This window comes from Mirounga angustirostris, unplaced genomic scaffold (assembly GCF_029215605.1).
Source record: "Mirounga angustirostris isolate CCGP_5_RB_7025 unplaced genomic scaffold, mMirAng1.0.hap1 SCAF_7, whole genome shotgun sequence".
NCBI lineage: Eukaryota > Metazoa > Chordata > Mammalia > Carnivora > Phocidae > Mirounga > Mirounga angustirostris.
Window position 1 is genome coordinate 61614051 of NW_026991715.1, and position 19963 is coordinate 61634013.

The 19963-nt window shown below is 37.8% G+C and overlaps 1 protein-coding gene across 5 annotated transcripts in view; it reads left to right on the plus strand.

The window, feature by feature from the left end:
* FAM151B (family with sequence similarity 151 member B) overlaps positions 1–19963 on the plus strand; it is a 109265-nt gene that overhangs the window by 38469 nt on the left and 50833 nt on the right. Inside the window, exons 6-7 of one of the 5 annotated variants that reach the window (XR_010413109.1) lie at positions 12298–12393; positions 13611–15722. The exons of 1 other annotated variant lie outside the window; for it this stretch is intronic. Coding sequence is in view for 3 of the 4 variants with exons in the window: in XM_064596304.1 (XP_064452374.1) it covers positions 8044–8203 (160 nt within the window). In the remaining variant the exon portion in view is untranslated. Of the gene's footprint in view, positions 1–1194; positions 3175–8043; positions 8291–12297; positions 15723–19963 lie in introns of those variants that run through there. 3 more of the 5 variants (XM_064596305.1, XM_064596306.1, XM_064596304.1) reach the window with 3 other exon arrangements.

Here is a 19963-nt window from a genome sequence, read left to right on the forward strand (position 1 = left end):
CATGCCAATATATACATCTATAACCATTTCTATGTGTCTATATATACATATATAAAGCCCATGGGTTCATACTGATACTTCCAATTTCAACCCAACCCCTTAGAGTTCTTTCTAGCCTTCTCCCTTTCTCTGTTGTAAATTTCTTATCAAACTTACCTGACTCCCATTAATTTAATCTAACAGCCTTTTAAAAGGAGAGTTTAACTTATTTACTTTTATTTATAAGACAGAGATGTTGGTCTTGTTTGGTCTTGTTTCTGTCATTTTTTTAAAACTAGAGTACTTGTTATCTGCATAGCTTTGAAAATATTTCACTGTAGCTGTTTGTTTTGTATTTTTAATTTTAATAATTGGGGAGGTTCATTTTTTTTCTATTGGTTATTTATTACTGTAATTTCACAAAGTATGCTTAATCTGCTTCTTTACAGGTACCTGTTAACTTCTTCCTGTGACCAGTAATAAAATTAGTGTATTTCTTCACCTCTTTCAGCTAATTTTAGTTGACTTATTGTCTCTTATTGTCCACCTTTGTTATATTCAATGATAAATTGGCTAGCTGTAAAATTCTTAGCTCACAGTGCCTTTCCTTGAGGATTTTGAATACATTGCTCCTCTGCTTTCTACTGTGTGGAAAGATGTGAAGCCAGCCTGATTTTCTTTTTGCCCTTGTGACTGTCTTGATTTGGCCAGGGGTTTTGGGGGAGGACAACTGAATGTAGCAAGGGTTGTTTTCAGTATATAGATTCAAATGTTCTTTTCTGGAATGTTTCTGTGAATTATATTTTAAAATACTTGTTCTATTTTATTTATTTATTTTATTTATTTTAAAGATTTTATTTATTTATTTGACAGAGAGAGACACAGTGAGAGAGGGAACACAAGCAGGGGGAGTGGGAGAGGGAGAAGCAGGCTTTCTGCCGAGCAGGGAGCCCGATGTGGGGCTCGATCCCAGGACCTTGGGATCATGACCTGAGCCGAAGGCAGACGCTTAATGACTGAGCCACCCAGGCGCCCAATACTTGTTCTATTTTATTTGTAAACTTATCTTTTCTCTTTCTGGGATTCCAGCTATGAATATTTAGATCTCCGTTGCCTATGTTTGGTATCTGTTTTTTCTCTTTAGTCTTTCTTTCCTTTCTATTTATTTGGATTTTATTTTTCTTGATTTTATTATCTCTCTTTTTTTTTTTTAAGATTTTATTTATTTGAGAGAGAGAGAATGAGAGAGAGAGAACACCTGAGAGGGGATAGGGTCAGAGGACGAAGCAGACTCCCTGCCGAGCAGGAAGCCCGATGCGGGACTCGATCCAGGGACTCCAGGATCATGACCTGAGCCAAAGGCAGTCGCTTAACCAACTGAGCCACCCAGGCGCCCAATTATCTATCTTTTATATCCCTTACAGTATTTGCAACAATGTCTGTTTTCCCTTGTATATCTTCCGATTTCACTTTATTTCTGTAGTAGTATTAATTTTTCATTTCTTTCCTAAAATCTGCCAATTAATGTTTCATCATCTTTTTTATATTGTCTTGTATCCCCTTCCATGAGCTCATACCTCTGCCCTGTGTTCTTTCTTCAAAGAAGCTGTTGCATCATGTAAAAAATGTTGGTCATGGCTTTCATCTGCCTTTTGGCATTCTTTAAGTTTTACATATATTTCTGCTACCTGATAGTTTTTTAAAGATTAAGTTCTTATTTCTCCATCTGCCATTTGTTTACCCTTATATATATATATATATATTTTTTTTTAAAGATTTTATTTGACAGAGAGAGAGACAGCAAGAGCGGGAACACAAGCAGGAGGAGTGGGAAAGGGAGAGCCACCCAGGCACCCCTATTTATCCTTATGTTTTCTTGTACTCTGTTGTGTAAAACCTCTGCAGGTTTTGATTATTGTACTTTAAAGAAAGTCATTTTTTTTCTGGACAGGCTACTTGCCCAAAGTGGATATTGGAGAGGGACCGAGACTCTGTTTCTTAGACCTAGAGAGTCTTTTTTTTTTTTTTTTCCAAATTTTTATTTATTTAATAGAGAGAGAGAGAGGGAACACAAGCAGGGGGAGTGGGAGAGGGAGAAGCAGGCTTCCTGCTGAGCAGGGAGCCCGATGTGGGGCTCGATCCCAGGACCCCGGGATCATAACCAGAGCCAAAGGCAGACGCTTAACGACTGAGCCACCCAGGCGCCCCAGACCTAGAGAATCTTATATGTGAGTTTGTTTAGCCTTTAACTTTTCTCGGTCAATGGAGGTAGGCAATGTGGTATCTCTATGTAAAATCTTTTTTATTTTTTATTTGAGAGAGAGAACAGAGGGAGAGGCAGAGGGAGAAGCAGACTCTCCGCTGAGCAGGGAGCCTGATGTGGGGCTCAATCCCATGACCTAAGATCATGACCTGAGCTGAAGGCAGATGCTTAACCGACTGAGCTACCTAGGCACCCCTCTAAGTAAAATCTTTTATGTATTGCTTAAATTTTATTTTATTTTTTTATTTAAAGTTTTCTGTTTGTTTTGTTTTGTTTTTTTGACAGAGAGAATGCGAGAGAGGGAACACAAGCAGGGGGAGTGGGAGAGGGAGAAGCAGGCCTCCTGCTGAGCAGGGAGCCTGATGCCGGGCTCGATCCCAGGACTCTGGGATCATGACTTGAGCCAAAGGCAGATGCTTAATGACTGAACCACCCAGGCGGCCCTATTGCTTAAATTTTAAATTTTGAGTTTCTGCAGGAATAGGAAAAGTCTCAACTATGGCTTTTCTGTGTTAACTCTTTTGTTATCTTCATAGCTTCTTAGGATCAAACCTAATTCAAGAAAGCTTCCACTTGTCGCTCAGGGATGCCATTCCCGCTGTTGCAAAGTGTTTAGGTGGAATGTGCCCCTCATCTAGAAATGTCTTTGGTAGGCTTTCTCTGTCATCTACAGACATGGGCAAATTCTCTTCACTTCTTTACATGAAATAGATTAAGCGTCTGCCTTTGGCTCAGGTCCTGATCTTGGGTCCTGGGATCAAGCCCTGCATCAGGCTCCCTGCTCAGCAGGAAGTCTGCTTCTCCCTCTGCCCCTCCCCCCCACTCGCTCTCTCTCTAGACTCTACACTAGTCTCTTAGGACTCTCTCTCCCAAATAGATAAATGAAGTCTTTTTTAAAAAAAGAAGCAAGACCAAAAAAATATATACCAGGGGCGCCTGGGTGGCTCAGTCATTAAGCATCTGCCTTCGGCTCAGGTCATGATCCCAGGGTCCTGGGATCGAGTCCCGCATCAGGCTCCCTACTCAGTGGGAAGCCTGCTTCTCCCTCTCCCACTCCCCCTGCTTGTGTTCCCTCTCTTGCTGTGTCTCTCTCTGTCAAATAAATAAATAAAATCTTAAAAAAAAAAAATATATATATATATATATACCATATGATTCCATTTATATAAAATTAACAGGCAAAAATTAAACTGTACTCGTTAGGGATGGATATATAGGTAGTAAATAAAGAAAAGCAAGAATATGGCTACCACAAAAGTCAAGGTTGTGAGGACTCCAGGGTAGAGGAAACGTTGTGATCACAGAGTGACATATAGTTACCTCCCAAGGTACTGGCAGTGCTCTACTTCTTGATTTGTGTTTGGTTACACTGGAGTTCATTTTACAATAATTTGTTAAAATGCATATTTATGTTTTATGCATTTTTCCTATATATGTTATTTCCTAAGAAAAAGAGCTTAAAAAATGAAACCTGAGAATTGATTTGAATAAATACAATTTAAGGTATCCTGAGGCAATTTTTTCCCTATTTCTCTTTAAATATAATGGAGGATTAAAAGAGGCAGAATAACACTGGAGAGCTCCTTTTGTAACCTAAATTCATATCTGTATTTTTTTTATAAGATTTGTCATTATGGTGTTCAAATAAAGTAATAAAGATGCCATTTTAGCAAAAAAATACAGGTGGTTTTTTTTTGTATTTCTTTGTTTTATTGAGAAATAAATGAAATACACCACTGTATAAGCATTTTTTTTTAAGATTTATTTATTTATTTGAGAGAGAGAGAGAGAGCCGGGGGGAGGGGGAGAAGGAGATGGAGAGAGAGTCCTAAGCAGACTCCATGCTGAACGTAGAGCTTGACGTGGGGCTTGATTCCACAACCCTGAGATCATGACCTGAGCTAAAATCAAGCATCTGACACCTAACTGACTGTGCCACCCAGGCACCCCCATCACTGTATAAGTTTAAGGTATACAGCATCATGGTTAGATTTATATATATTGTGGACTGTACCACCATAGATTCAGCTAACCTCCACCTTCCCATATAAATACAGTAAAAAGAAAGAAGAAAAGGAAAAAAGAAAAAAATTTCTCCTTGTGATGAGAGCTCTTAGGATTTACTCTCTAAAAAACTTTCCTATGTAGTTATACAGCAGTGTTAGCTCTAGTCATCATGTTATACATTACAACCTCAGTACTTACTTATCTTATAACTGTAAGTCTGTTTCTTTGACCACCTTCCTCCATTTCCCCCTCCCCACCCTCTACCTCTGATAACTGCAAGTCTAATCTCTTCGTGAGTTTTTTTCCTTTTAGATTCTACATATAAGTGAGATTGTACAGTATTGTTTTTTTCTGTCTGACTTATTTTACTTAGCTAATGCCTTCAAGGCCCACCCATGCCGTTGCAAATGGTAAGGTTTCCTCATTCTTTTATGGCTGAATAATGCTATATTGTATACATGTATATACCACAACTTTTTAATCCATTCATCCATTGATGGACACTTAGGTTGTTTCCATGTCTTAGCTATTGTAAACAATGCTTCTATGAACATGAGGGTGTGGATATTTTTTCAAGTTAATATTTTTGTTTCCTTTGGGTATATTGTAGAATTGTTGGATCATATGGTAGTTTTGAGGATCCTCCATGCTATTTTCTGTAGTGGCTGTACCAATTTATAATCCCACCAACAGTGCACGGGATTCCCTTTACTTAACATCCACACCAGCATTGTGATGATAGCCATTCTAACATGCATGAAATGATATCTCATTGTGGTTTAGATTTACATTTCCATACTGTCTAGTGATCTTGAGCATCTTTTTATGTACCTGTTGGCCTTTCATATATCTTCTTTGGAAAAATGTCTATTTAGGTCCTTTGCCCATTTTTAAAATAGGTTATTTGTTTTTTTGTTATAGTTTATTACTATTAGTTTTTTGCTGTGAGTTCTTTACGTACTTTGGATAATAACCCCTTATCTGATATATGATTTGCAAATATTTTGTCCCATTTCCATTCCAGAGGTTGTCTTTTCACTTTGTTGATGGTTTCTTTTGCTGTGCAGAAGCCTTTTAGTTCGATTTAGTCCCACTTGTTTATTTTTTATTTTATTGCTTGTGCTTTAGGTGTCATATCCAAAAAATCATTACAAAGACCCATGTCAAGGAGCTTTATTCCTATGTTTTCTTCTTGGGGTTTAATGGTTTCAGATCCTACATTTAATTCTTTAACTCATTTCAAGTTAATTTTTGTGGCTGGTATAAGATATGGGGTCAGTTTCATTTTTTTACATGTGACTATCCAATTATCCTAGCACCATTTATTGAAGAGACTTTTTTCTCCATTGAGTAATCTTGGCTCCCTTGTCAAATATTAGTTGATCATATATGCTTGGGTTTATTTTTTGGCTCTTGATTCTGTTCTATTGGTCTATTTGTCTGTTTTTATGCCACTACCACACTGTTTTGATGACTATTGCTGTATAGTATAACTTGAAATCAGGAAGTATGCTGCCTCCTGCTTTGTTCTTCTTTATTAAGATTTCTTTGGCTATTCAGGGTCTTTTGTGATTCCATATAAATTTTAGGGGAGTTTTTTTTCTACTTCTCTAAAAAATGCCATTACAATTGGGATTGCACTGAATCTTTTGGTAGTACTGACATTTTAACATTAATTCTTCCAATTCATGAAGACAGAATACTTTTCCATTTATTTATGTCTTCTTTGATTTCTTTCATCAGTATCATAACTTCTAGTTTAAAGATCTTTTACCTCTTCGTTAAATTTATTCACATGTCTTTTACTGTTTTTGATGCTATTGTAAATGAGATCAATTTATTTCTTTTTCAGAAATTTCACTGTTGGTGTATAGAAACACTACTGATTTTTGTATATTAATTTTGTATCCTGCAACTTTATTGAATTCATTGATTAGATCTACAGGTTTTTGATTGAGTATACAAAATCTATGTACAAAATCATGTCATCTGCAAGTAGAGGCAATTTGACTTCTTTCTAATTTTTATACTGTTTATTTCTTTTTCTTGCCTCATTGCTGTAGCTAGGACTTTCAGTACGATGTTGAATAAGAATGGCAAGAGTGAGCACCCTGGTCTTGTTCCTGATCTTAGAGGAAAAGCTTTCATCATTGAAAACCTATCATCATTGAGTATGCTGTTAGCTGTAGACTTGTCATATATGGCCTTTATTCTGTTGAGATATGTTCCTTCTGAGCCTGATTTATTAAGTTTTTTCATGAGTGGATGTCGAATTTTATCAGATGCTTTTTCTGCACCTACTGAAATGATCATATGATTCTTTTCTTTCATTCTATTAAATGTGATGTGTAACATTGATTGATTTGTGTGTGTTGAGCTATCTTTGCATCACAGGGATAAATCCTACTTGATCATGGTGAATGATTCTTTTATTGTGCTGCAGAATTTGGTAGTATTTTATTGAGAATTTTTGCATCTATATTCATCAGGGATATTGACTTACAGTTTTCTTCACTAGTAGTGTCTTTTCTGGATTTGGTATCAAGATAATGCTGCTGAAATTTCTTGCTCTTCAGTTCTTTGGAAGAGTTGGAGAAGAATTGGTGTTATTTCTTTACATGTTTGGAAAATTCAACAGAGAAGCCATCTGGTTCTGGGCTTTTCTTCATTGGGAGATTTTTAATTGTTGATTCAGTTTCTTTACTAGTAATTAATCTATCCAGATTTTTTAATTCTTTCTAATTCAGTCTTGATAAGTTGTAAAAATATGGATCCTAAAGTAATTCCCATTTGTGTGTGTGTCTGTGTGTGTCCTCATCTGTAGCTTAAAATTTCTTTTTGTTTTGCCACATAATGCTGCTATGGAATAAAATTCAAAGTACATCTCTAGAATGGTGTCACCATCCTTAAGGACAGGAACGTGTCAACATAGCAAGAACACATACTTTGGTTAGACTATTTCTTATTATTAGTGGATGAAGTGTTTTGGAGATTTTTTTCCTGCATTCTGAAATGTTTATGGGGAAAATAAGTATGAAACTACTTAGCAGCTTTGCATTTTCTTAGACTGATGCAATAGGAGTATTGTAATAGAAGTAATGTCTACTGGAAGAAATGAAAATACACAACTTAAATAACATTAAAATTCTGAGTATGTTCTTAACATCCATGATAAATCTGCATATGTTATTATTGCTTTTTTAATGCCCAGAAATGGATCTAAATTTGTTTGGCATCCTTAGTGACATCTCTTGGCATTCTTATATCTCATACAACCTCCCTCCCCTCAGAAGGGAGAGTGGGACCACTTGAAAGTGAATATGAATGTTGGTAATGTCATTGACATTAGTGTCTCTTCATAATCCCTTGTAGTCATGCCTTTGACCCTACCCAGCCTACTGAAAAAAACCCAAGTTAGAGCTGTAGGTTTTGTGTAGAGAACAGATTCCTTGATCAGCAATACAATCTCTTCAGTTTTTTTGTCCAAAATTCGGCCCGTTTTCAGTGTTACCAGTCTGGGTTTCCAAAGCCATTTCCCATTCCTGTAATTCAGATATAGCAGTTACCTAATTTAGATGATGGCAATGTGTGGTTTTTTCTCTCTAGTCCTTTTGATGTTCATGAAGGACTGAAACAGGAACTATATGTTCCAGCACTGCTAATTAATTTTTTTGTCTGTGTGAATTTGGGTTAAAGATAAATGAGAGTAACTATTTTTAGGCTTATTGGAATTCCTCATCACTGTTTCTTATCTTTTACTTTTCACTACAAAATTCTGTTTTATTTTAATGCAGGTACAGCCTGACTATTTGGACTGGGAAAAATGATAACTATTCCATTGAAGATTTACTTTGCATTAGAGACCATTTTGACAAAAAACAAGTTTTCTATGACATCTTGGAACCACAAAACCATGAATTTAAACAAGCCATTGGAGTCAAAGTTAATCTCTAAGAAGATTCTTCTAAATTATTTCATGTTTTGGTTTCATAATCCTCTGCTTTGGTCTGAATTAATTACCATATAAATTGTGATGATTGATTTATGCTTTAATTCATCTAATCAAAAAACACTTAGTGCTTACTTTCTTAGGCCTATGCCCTTATGATACCGTTTGTACTTCAAAGATTTGGAAAGAAGAGATTTCAGTGGGCCTGGTCTAATAATAATTTAGGAAAATTATGCTTTAAACCCCTTTATAAAATGTAATTTTGATATGCTGAAGATAATTGAAAGAATTTACATGTCATAACCTGTAATCGCATTACATGTGATACAGGTATAAATCACATTTTGGTTGGCCTTACATTACAGAGATTCCACAAATTTGTGGCACCCTCTTTCTTTTTTCCTGGAGAACTTGTTATTTCAGAGACTAAGGAAAAGTTAGAGGCCTTTAAAAATGTTATAATTTTCACAGAGGTGAGCAGCTTTCTCATAACAGAATAAAATCCATTTACTGAAAACAATATAGATTAAATTAGATGGATCTAGAATTTCCATATTGTTGGGAGCATGCTGACAACTATATATGTTGTTTATATTCTTTGTTTCAATCATAGTATTTTATCTATAGTAAGTACAATATTACTGGAGAGCAGAATTATTTATTTATTTATTTATTTTTAAGATTTTATTTATTTGGGGCGCCTGAGTGGCTCAGTTGGTTAAGCGGCTGCCTTCAGCTCAGGTCATGATCCCGGGGTCCTGGGATCGAGCCCTGCATCAGGCTCCCTGCTTGGCGGAGAGCCTGCTTCTCCCTCTCCCTCTGTCTGCCTCTCTGCCTACTTGTGCTCTCTCTCTCTCTCTCTGTTAAATAAATAAAAATCTTTAAAAAAAAAAAGATTTTATTTATTTGACACAGAGAGAGAGCTAGTGAGAGCAGCAACACAAGCAGGGGGAGCAGGAGAGGAAGAAACAGGCTCCCCACCGAGCAGAGAGCCCGATGCGGGGCTCGATTCCAAGACCCGGGATCATGACCTGAGCTAAAGGCAGACGCCCAACGACTGAGCCACCCAGGCGCCCCTGGAGAGCAGAATTTTAATCCTAGTAACATATCATTTGATTTTCAAGTTCCTCACCGGCACCACCTTAGTTCAGGCCCTTGTTTTACTGCTAGAATCTTAAAAAGTTCTTCATGACTTCATTGTTCACATTCTACTCAGAGATGCCCTGAGTATTTCTGTTGAAGAAAACTTTTGTAAGCACCTCTTGCCAAATCAGAAAGCTCCAGGGGTCTCTTAAATGCCACTTAATTAAATTTTACTCTTTCAAGATCCTTCATAATGTAGCCCACTCTAAACATCAACTCAGTGACCTTCAGCACAGTCATCATTTCAAAAATGCCTACAACAACAGTCTCCAGATCTTTAACAGTTAATTTTAACTATTTGATATTGTTCACTAATTAGGTCATAAATGTTAGTTTTATCTGCTCAGCTAGGTTATATAAAGTCCTTCATGGTAAGGGAACATTCTTAACTGTCCTTTATAGTGTGTGCCATAGTCTTGAGCAAGGTATTCAGAAAAACACGTTACTTCTTTCATTATTGAAAAGAAACTTACCAATGAATATCCTAAGATATATAATTTGCCTTTGTCAACCATTTTCTCCCAGAGAACAGTAGTTTATAGAGAAAAGAGCTTGGGTTTTAAATTGAGACAGACTTCCTTTACAGCCTCATCTCTGTCCCTTCCTAGCTATAGATTTTGGGAAATATTTAACCTCATTGAATCTTGGTTTCCTCATCTATAAAATGGAGGGAAAATGAGGATTCTTTTGAAGAGTTGTTATGAAGATTGAGATTCATGGAATAGAGGCATCTAGCTCAATGCTCAACACATAGCAAGTACTCTACAAAGTTAGTTCCCTTCTTCTAGACTTATCACATGATCATATCCACTGTAGATAGATAGAGAACAGTAAGGGGTATAACATGAAACATTGTAGACATATATTTAAAGAAGACAATTATATTTCCACTTTAAATTTTAGCTCCAACTAAATGCAGTGCCATTTGTCAAATAACACCTAAAACTTCACTTTCTATGGTTGTTTGCCAAAAGCAAAAGATGCAATTTTATAATTATAAAATTTTAACAATAGCAACAAAGATTAACTCTTAAAATTATAGTAAAAATTAATGTTTACTTTATAAATTTTGTAAAATGACCACGCTTTACTTTTATAAAGAAAATTGAATTTGTAAATGAACTGCATTTTAATGAGGTTTTAAATAAAAGTCATTTGTCCAGAAGATTATTTTTGCTACTTGATTATCTGACCCTTGATAATACACACACACACACACACATTATATATATATATATGTGTGTGTGTGTGTGTGTATATATATACTTTTTTTTTTTTAGAGAGGGGGTGGAGGGGCAGAAGGAGAGGGAGAGAGAGAATTTTAAGCAGGCTCCACACCCTGACACAGGGCTCAATCCCATGACCGTGAAATCACAACCTGAGCCGAACGAAATCAAGAGTCGGATGCTTAACCAACTGAGTCATCCAGGCACCCCATGACCCTTGATAATATTTAAAAAAATATTAGTCTTAAGGCAAAATGCTTTTATATTGAGAAATTTATCAGCTGATTATTACTTAGGTTAAGATTTAAAGGTGTATTTTAGGGCGCCTGGGTGGCTCAGTCATTAAGCGTCTGCCTTTGGCTCAGGTCATGATCTCAGGATCCTGGGATCGAGTCCCACATCGGGCTCCCTGCTCAGCGGGAAGCCTGCTTCTCCCTTTCCCACTCCCCCCGCTTGTGTTCCTGCTCTCGCTATTCTGTCAAATAAATAAATAAAATCTTAAAAAAAAAAAAAGATTTAAAGGTGTATTTTAAATCAATCTTGGGAACAAATATATATAAGGGAATCATAAAATGTATTCTATTGAAAAATAATTTTTTTTAAAGATTTTATTTATTTATTTGACAGACACAGCGAGAGAGGGAACACAAGCAGGGGGAGTGGGAGAGGGAGAAGCAGGCTTCCCGCTGAGAAGGGAGCCCAATGCGGGGCTTAATCGCAGACCCTGGGATCATGACCTGAGCCGAAGGCAGATGCTTAATGACTGAGCCACCCAGGCACCCCTGAAAAATAAATTTTTAATGGATATTCACACAGAAAAAAGTAACTGATCCCTACTTCACACCATATGCATATGATAATTTGAGTTGGATCTTAGGCCCAAATGTGAAAACTAAAACGAAAGCATTTAGAAGAAAATAAAGGAGAATGTTTTCATGACTTGGGAGTAGGCAATAGTTTCTTTTTTTTAATTTCAGCTTTATAAAAAAATAAAAGATAAATTTCAGCTTTATAGAGGTATAATTGACATATGAAAGTATCAGATATTTCCAGTTTTTCCCTATTTCTCCACACCCAAGGCAATGATTTTTTTTGAAATTATTTTGGGGGTTGGGGAGAAGGGCAGAGGGAGAGGGAAAGAGAGAATCTTAAGCAGGCTCCACGTCCAGTGTGGAGCCCGACCCGGGGCTCAATCTCACAACCCTGAGATCATGATGTGAGCCAAAATCAAGAGTCTGATGCTTAACTAACTGAGCCATCCAGGTGCCCTAGCAATGATTTCTTATAACACAACATTAATCATAAAAGAAAAACATTGATTAATGGGCTTTATCAAAATTTAACACTTCTCATCAAAAGACACCATTAACACATATTTGACAAAGGACATACTCAGAATCTGTGGAGAACTCCTATAAACTGATCTTTAAAAAGAAGCTAAACAATCCAGTCAAAAATAGGCAAAAGAACAGACACTTCATAACTTGGTTAATAAATAATAATGATATAAAGGCCTTAATGTATAAGAATGCAATACAATAGTATATAAACACAGAGAATCTACATTTATTAATATGGAAAGATGTTATATTACAGGCAGCAAAACAGATGTCTGGTATCATACTATTTATGTAAAATTGTGTGTCTTTATGTGCATTTGTAGACATAGGAAAATATTTGGGAAGAAGGTCCCAGACACAAAATAAGTATAACCTATTTTTCCCCTCCAGGTTCTCGAGTCTAACTTATTGGTGTTGAGAACCCATAGCATCTGAGGGCTATTTCCCAAGCCTGGCAGAATACTCCTGGTCCTAGAAGAGACTTTGGTACGAGATCCAATTTTTCAAAAAATCAGCTTTATAAAGTACAGTAGTTTATGGCCCTGTAAATTTGATGTAATTACTATTTAGTCAGATATGTACTCATTTATCAAGTGGGAAATTGTTAAAAGTTATTCAGAACAGGTTGCTTATTTGCTTGTTTATTGGAGCTAGGGTCTTAGATTTTTTCCTTGTAATTACAAAAACTTAAGTACCTAGTGAATATATAGAAAAATGCCCTATCTCTCACCTTGAAATTTAAGATATGAGCTTGCCTAGTTGGAGCTTACACTCTGCTTATAATCATATATTCATGAATCAATGCCAGGAAAATAGTTGAATGGTAGAAAGATGAAGATAGTAGTACTAAAGAACTTTTTATTATCTAGAAAATGGGAGTATAATGAATGAGCGAAACCAAGAAGGTCTGATAACCAGGTCTTGGAAGAAGCGGGGCAGGATGCAGGGGTTCTTGGGACCTCAGCAGCAGGAGCTCAGGGTCTTTGTTCTAGTGTCTAGTGTTCCACATCAGTGTCATTCTTTTACTTGTGACTGTGATTGCTTCTCTCTCTTCTTTGTACCTACCATCCAGGGACTGTAATTTATCTAGTCATTTGTGTCTTCAGGGCTCACTGGGGAGTACTGCGTGGAGGGAAGGAGACAGGCATTTAACTAGTGTCTGATGTGCTGAGGCTGTACAAGTAATTCAGAAACAACTTCTACCTCAAGGATCTTACAGTCTAGGTAGGGGAGAGAGACCCGTAAACAATAAGTTGTATATTTGCCACTATGATGGAACTATATACCAGGTCATGGTGACAGACAGCATTTTGTTCAAATTGAGAGGAAACACCTAAGTTGTGTCTTGAGTGATGAGCAAGATTCACTGGGTAGGCTAAGAGGAGGAAGGGCCTTTCAGACATAAGCACACGAGCAAAGGAACTCTAAGTGGGAAAGAGACTGACCTGACCTGTTCAGAAAGTATGTAGAGGCACCATACTATGAGGCTGGGCATTTATGCAGGGACCAGATTAACTTTCTGAGTTGAGGAATTTGCTTCTTTTCTCGTAGGTCATAGGAATCATTACACCATTTTAAGTACGGGAGCCTTATTATCAGTTTGAGTGTTAGAAATGTGTTTACAATGGCATGAGAAGGAGATTTGAAATTCTATTTTTTTAAATTTTTAAATTTAAATTTTAATTTATTGATTTATTTGACAGAAGGAGAGAGAGAGAGACAGGCAGAGGCAGAGGGAGAAGCGGGCCCCCCACTGAGCAGGGAGCCCAATGCAGGGCCCGATCCCAGGACCCCGGGGCCATGACCCGAGCCGAAGGCAGACACCCAGGCAACTGAGCCACCCAGGCGCCCCGAGATTTGGCATTCTTGAAGTGAAAGGAGATGAAGCCCTGAAGTAAGGTGATTGCAAATGGGGATGGAAATGCTCAAGAGACAGAGGAAAGAGGTTATGAAGGAAGAATTTGTAAGAGTTTTTAAACTAGTTGAATGGGGAGTATGGGAGAGAGGGAAAAGTCTAGCATATGCGTTTTTTCGATTAAGTAACAGAGGGTCAGGTGCTGCTACTAACCCAAACAGGATAGGACAGAGTCCAAGTGTAGCCATATTTCTCAGTGATTTGTTGATATTGCTCCTTTATACCAAATTGGAAAGAAAACTCAAAACCCCATCTGCCTGCCCCTTAACGCACTTACCTCTTACTCTAACATTAGGAAGGATGCTCTTTTTTATTTAATTTGACCAGTTTTTTAAAGATCCCCCCCAAATAATTGCTACTTTACTACATATTTTAATTATTCTGTAATTTTAAATAAGAAAACTATTTCCATAGTCCCACTGTCAGTGAAGAGAGAAAACAGGCAGGGCTTGAAAGGGGCTCAGTCAGCCTCCTGCCCTCTAGGGAGGTTCTTGTTTCTGTTTCTGCCCAAGAAAGAGACCAGTCTGACTAAATCTGATGGCTGAGCTCTTTTGGGTTTGCTTGCTGCTACAGAATGTTCATTAAGGCTGGTCATTGCCTCTTTCTTCTTTATCCTTTCCTTGGGATAAAAGAATGTAATAAGAGTTCAAAAAATTTAACTGAAATGATGACTGTGAGAGTCTGTTGCTACTTTGTGAATTCAAGAGCTAATCAAAAACTTTGGTTTGAAGTAGAAAGGCATGATCTTTTCACAGAGCCTATTGAGTTCAGCCATAAACCAGGGTTCCCTTAAGGAGTCTTTTGTGACTTCCCCAGGCAGACCTGTAGGCTTTCTCCTGAGGCACCTTCTCTGCTAGAGTATAATTATTCTACAGGTTTGTGTTTTGTTCTCAGCTGTGTTGTTTTAGAGGAAGAAACTATTCATTTTAATATGATTTCTGGTCAGAATAGGCCCTTAACAAATGGATGGATGGATGGATGGGTGGATGGATGGATGGATGGCACAAAACCTCAGTAATTTTTTAGACAAGTTGTTCTTACAGTGTGGCTCACAAACCCCTCAGTCCCCCTGAGATGCTTTTAGGAGATTCATGAGGTCAGAACCATTTGTGAAATTGTTATTATTCACAAATAACAGCATTTGCCTGTCTCATGTTGACATTTACACTGATGTTGGAAAAACAATGGTAGGTTAAATTGTTGATGCCTTAGTATAAATCAAGTTCATGGCATCAACTAGTAATCATATTCTTCACTGCCACCACTCACATTAAAAAGGAAAAAAAAGACTTAGAAGTATCATCACTGATTTGGCAAAAATTATTAATTTTTGATGCTGAGTCAAGATTAACATCCCTGAGTTAAGATCTTGGGGCACCCTCTTACACTGTTGGTGGGAATGCAAGCTGGTACAGCCACTCTGGAAAACAGTATGGATATTCCTCAAGACGTTAAAAATAGAGCTACCCTATGACCCAGCCATTGCACTACTAGGTATTTACCCCAAAGATACAGATGTAGGGAAAAGAAGGGCACATGCACCCCAATGTTCATAGCAGCAATGTCCACGACAGACAAGCTGTGGAAGGGGCCAAGATGCCCTTCAACAGATGAATGGATAAAGAAGATGTGGTTCATATATAAAATGGAATATTACTCAGCCATCAGAAAGGATGAATACCCAACTTTTGCATCGACATGGATGGAACTGGAGGGGATTATGCTAAGTGAAAGAAGTCAAGCAGAGAAAGACAATTATCATATGGTTTCACTCATATGTGGAACATAAGGAATAGCGTGAAGGACCACAGGGGAAGAGAGGGAAAACTGAATGGGAAGAAATCAGAGAGGGAGACAAACCATGAGAGACTCTAGACTCTGGGAACTAAACTGAGGGTTACAGAAGGGAGGGGGTTGGGGGAATGGGGTAACTGGGTGATGGGTATTAAGGAGGGCATGTGTGGTGATGAGTACTGGGTGTTATGCTCAACTAATGAATCGTTGAACACTACATCAAAAACTAATGATGGCTGGCTGGCTAATTGAACATAATAATATTAAAAAATTAAATTAAATTAAAAAAAAAGATCTTGGGGCACCTGTCTGGCTCAGTTGGTAGAGCATGTGACTCTTGGTCTTGGGGGTTGTAAGTTTGAGCCCCGTGTTGGGTGTAGAGATTACTTAAAAATAATCTCTTAAAGGGGTGCCTGGCTGGCTCAGCTAGTTAAGCGGCTACCTTTGGTTCAGTTCATGATCCTATGGTCCTGGGATTGAGTCCTGTGTCAGGCTCCCAGCTCAGTTGGGAGTTTGCTTGTCCCTCTCCCTCTCCCTCTGCCCCTTCCCCTGCTCGTGCTCTCTCTCTCTCTCTCAAATAAATAAAATCTTAAAAAATTTTTTTTAAATCTTTAAAAAAAGATTAACATCTTGACTCTTTAATAGTCTGTGTGATGAAATGGGAGGTAAACACAGGACAGGCCTTCTGTATACTGAAATTCAATGGTTGTCCTAAAGAAAAGCACTTGTTGCAAACAGAACTAGTCATTTTTTTCATGGAAAAAATATTTACTTGAAAGAACAACTGACAGACTAATTATTCAATCTTGGGTATTTGGCGAATATTTTCTCAAAAATGAACAAAGCAGATTTGTCACTTCAAGGAAAAGAACTGATAGTATCTGTTGCCAATGATAGAACCTGAAGTTTTATAATGAAAAATTAGAATTTGAATAAATTTGAATCAATCATTGTGATTGATTCCCAATGCTTAAGGACTTTTTTTTTTTTCTGATATCAGTGGTAATATAAAAAAATGTGCCAATATTTGGAAGATCTGCAAGACTCAAAGAGTCTTTATTTTCCAAATAACTAGTGCATGATATGATAAGACAGGGCATGAGTAAGGAATCCTTTCAAATTGCAGGACAGAAGAGTGAAATTTAGTGTAACACAATATGGAAATTCATTGACATGGTTTCAGATTCCATATTACAGCTAACCTTTTAAGAAACTACCACTTATCTGAGTTGGAGTATAGTATCAAAGAAGACTATCCACAATTATCTGAAAAGCCTATTAAGTTATTTCTTCCTTTTCCAATTACATACCTGTGTGAGGCCATATTTTCTTCAAATGCTTCAACTAAAACAACATATTATAACAGATTGAATGCAGAAACAGGAGAATCCAGCTGTTTTCTATTAAGCCAAACATTAAAGAGATTTGCAAAAACATAAACCAATACCACTTTTTTCACTAAATATATTTTGGGTAATAGAGTTACTTTTCATAAAATATTTATGCTAACATGTAATGGGTTTGTAAAGTTTTCCAGGTTTAAATTTTTTAAAAAGATGTATTTATTTGAAAGAAAGAGAGAAAGAGAGCACGAGTAGGGGGAGGCAGAGGGAGAGAATCTCAAGCCAACTCCACAGTGAGCACAGAGCCCGGATGCAGGGTTCGATCTCAGGACCCTGAGATCATGACCTGAGCTGAAACCAAGAGTTGGATGCTTAACCAACTGAGACACCCAGGCACCCCTTTCCAGGTTTAATTTTTAATGTAGCAAACACTGAAATATATAACCTGGATTTTTTTTTAAAGCCCTTAGGGTCCTCATTTTTTAAGAGGGTAAAGGTCCTGAGACTGTAAGGTTTGAAAACCTATGTCTCCAGAAGTTTTAACTGTTCAGCATATATGGATAAAAAGCTAATTCCATTTCTGCTTTAATCATTCTAAAATCAAGGCATTAAAAAATAATAAAAAAATAAAATAAAATAAAGGCATTGTTTTTTTTTTTTTTTAAGATTTTATTTATTTATTTATTTGAGAGAGAGAATGAGAGACAGCACGAGAGGGAAGAGGGTCAGAGAAAGAAGCAGACCCCCCTCTGAGCGGGGAGCCCGATGCGGGACTCGATCCCGGGACTCCAGGATCATGACCCGAGCCGAAGGCAGTCGCCCAACCAACTGAGCCACCCAGGCGCCCAAGGCATTGTTTTTTTAACTATAAAATGTGTCATTTAAATATATTTAATGTATTTAAAATTTAAATACATTTGTGACTAAATATATTTAATTTTTGAAAAGTAGTTCTATTGGTTTTTAAATAGAACAAAATACATATGGTTTTTAAAAATTCAAACAGTACAAAGATATATTTAAATTTTTTTTTTAGTTAAAAGGGATGTATAAGGGACGCCTGGGTGGCTCAGTCAGTTAAGCGTCTGCCTTTGACTCGGGTCATGATCCTGGGTCCTGGGATCAAATCCCACGTCGGGCTCCCTGCTTGGCAGGGAGTCTGCTTCTCCCTCTGCCTGCCGCTCTCCCTGCTTGTGCTCTCTCCCTCTGGCAAGTAAATAAGATAAAATCTTTTAAAAAAAGGGATGAATAAAAGAAATGACTGTTTGGAAATTTGTAGGGAAAAGAATATAATTGTAACCATTGTTTTACCAATTTATCAAACAATTTGATCTTTTCAGTTTTCCCAAATTCCTTATCCACACATTTATGATGATGATAATAAGTGTGTATATGATGCTAGGCGCCATTCTAAAATGTCTCAATGACAATGATGATGTCACTGATGAAAAACTGTCTACTGGGGTACCTGGGTGGTTCAGTCAGTTAAGCAGGGTCCTTGCTGAGCAGGGAGCCCAATGCGGGATTCAGTCCCAGGACCTGGAGATGATGACCTGAGTCAAAGGCAGTCACTTAACCGACTGAGCCACCCAGGCACCAAGTAATTGATTTTCAAAACCTAAATGTAGCCTACTCATGATAAGCAGATGAGAGGGAGTTCTCTTTAGGAGGAAGGCAAAGGATGGAAGACAGCCTCGGAAGATGAGGCTTTAGCAAAGTAGATCAGGCAGACTCAACAATAATGCTGGATAATGCTAGAACCTGGCATTGGGAAAGTGCCTGTATCCTGACCCAGCAGAGTATCTTGACTGTTTTAGTACAATTACACTTTGATCCAGTGTTCCAGCCAATTTTAAGTCTTTTAAATTGTTTTTGTTGTTATTTGTTAACTACTCTTGCCAGATTTTCCTTTTCTGGTCTTCCCTTTAAGACTTGTAGACATTCAGGGGCGCCTGGGTGGCTCAGTCGTTAAGCATCTGCCTTCCGCTCAGGTCATGATCCCAGGGTCCTGGGATTGAGCCCCGCATCAGGCTCCCTGCTCCGCGGGAAGCCTGCTTCTCTCTCTCCCACTCCCCCTGCTTGTGTTCCCTCTCTCGCTGTGTCTCTCTCTGTCAAATAAATAAATAAAATCATAAAAAAAAAAAAAAGACTTGTAGACATTCAGGCGGGCCTGGCAGGCTTAGTCAGGGGGAATGTGTTCAAGCCCCATACTGGGCGTAGAAATTACTCAAATAAATACATACATACATACACTTAAAAAAAAAAGAATTATAGACATTCAAAGAAGGTCATAAGGAGATAGGATGTCACCTTAGAAAGGCCAATGGCCAGCTCCAGTAATTCTAGTGGATTTATCATGGTCCATGTTCTGGCCCTCTTGGTGACTTAGAAATGACTTAAAAATGTGACTTAGATCTAAGGAATATTGGCATTAAACAAGGCTATATAAACTCAAATATTATTTTATCAAGAATTATGACTTCCAAGTAGACTGTGCCTTCTTGTTTAAAAATATAGGTTTTATTATTCACATATGTTGAGGCCAACAGGAGACAGTTACATTGAAAATGTAGTTTGTTACTCACAGTTGCCAAGAAGAGGCAGGCATACCACATCACACAGGGCCAATGTGGGGAAGCACCAGTGTCTGCCTGCAGATGGAGTGAGGGGAAAACTGGGTCAGTCAGACCCTTTATTAGAGTTTCTGTAGGAGGGAAGGGGTGAGGCAAGGTAAACAGGTTTAGGATTGGCTAGTTTGAATAATTTTGGTGGTTTCTGGGATGTGGGAGCTGTCACTGGTTGTTTGGTACCTGACCCTGGGGTGATCAGGACAGGGGGGTAGTGGCCCTGAGAGCCCTGTGAGTGCCTGATAAAGGAGATGGTTGGACTATGGACTCTGAGTTGGTTGGTTTGCATATGAAAGATGCATTCTGGGGCAAATTGTTTTCTATCCCTAGGAATTAGCTAACCCTGGGAGGGGCGGTCCCTCTAGTGTCAGCAAGGC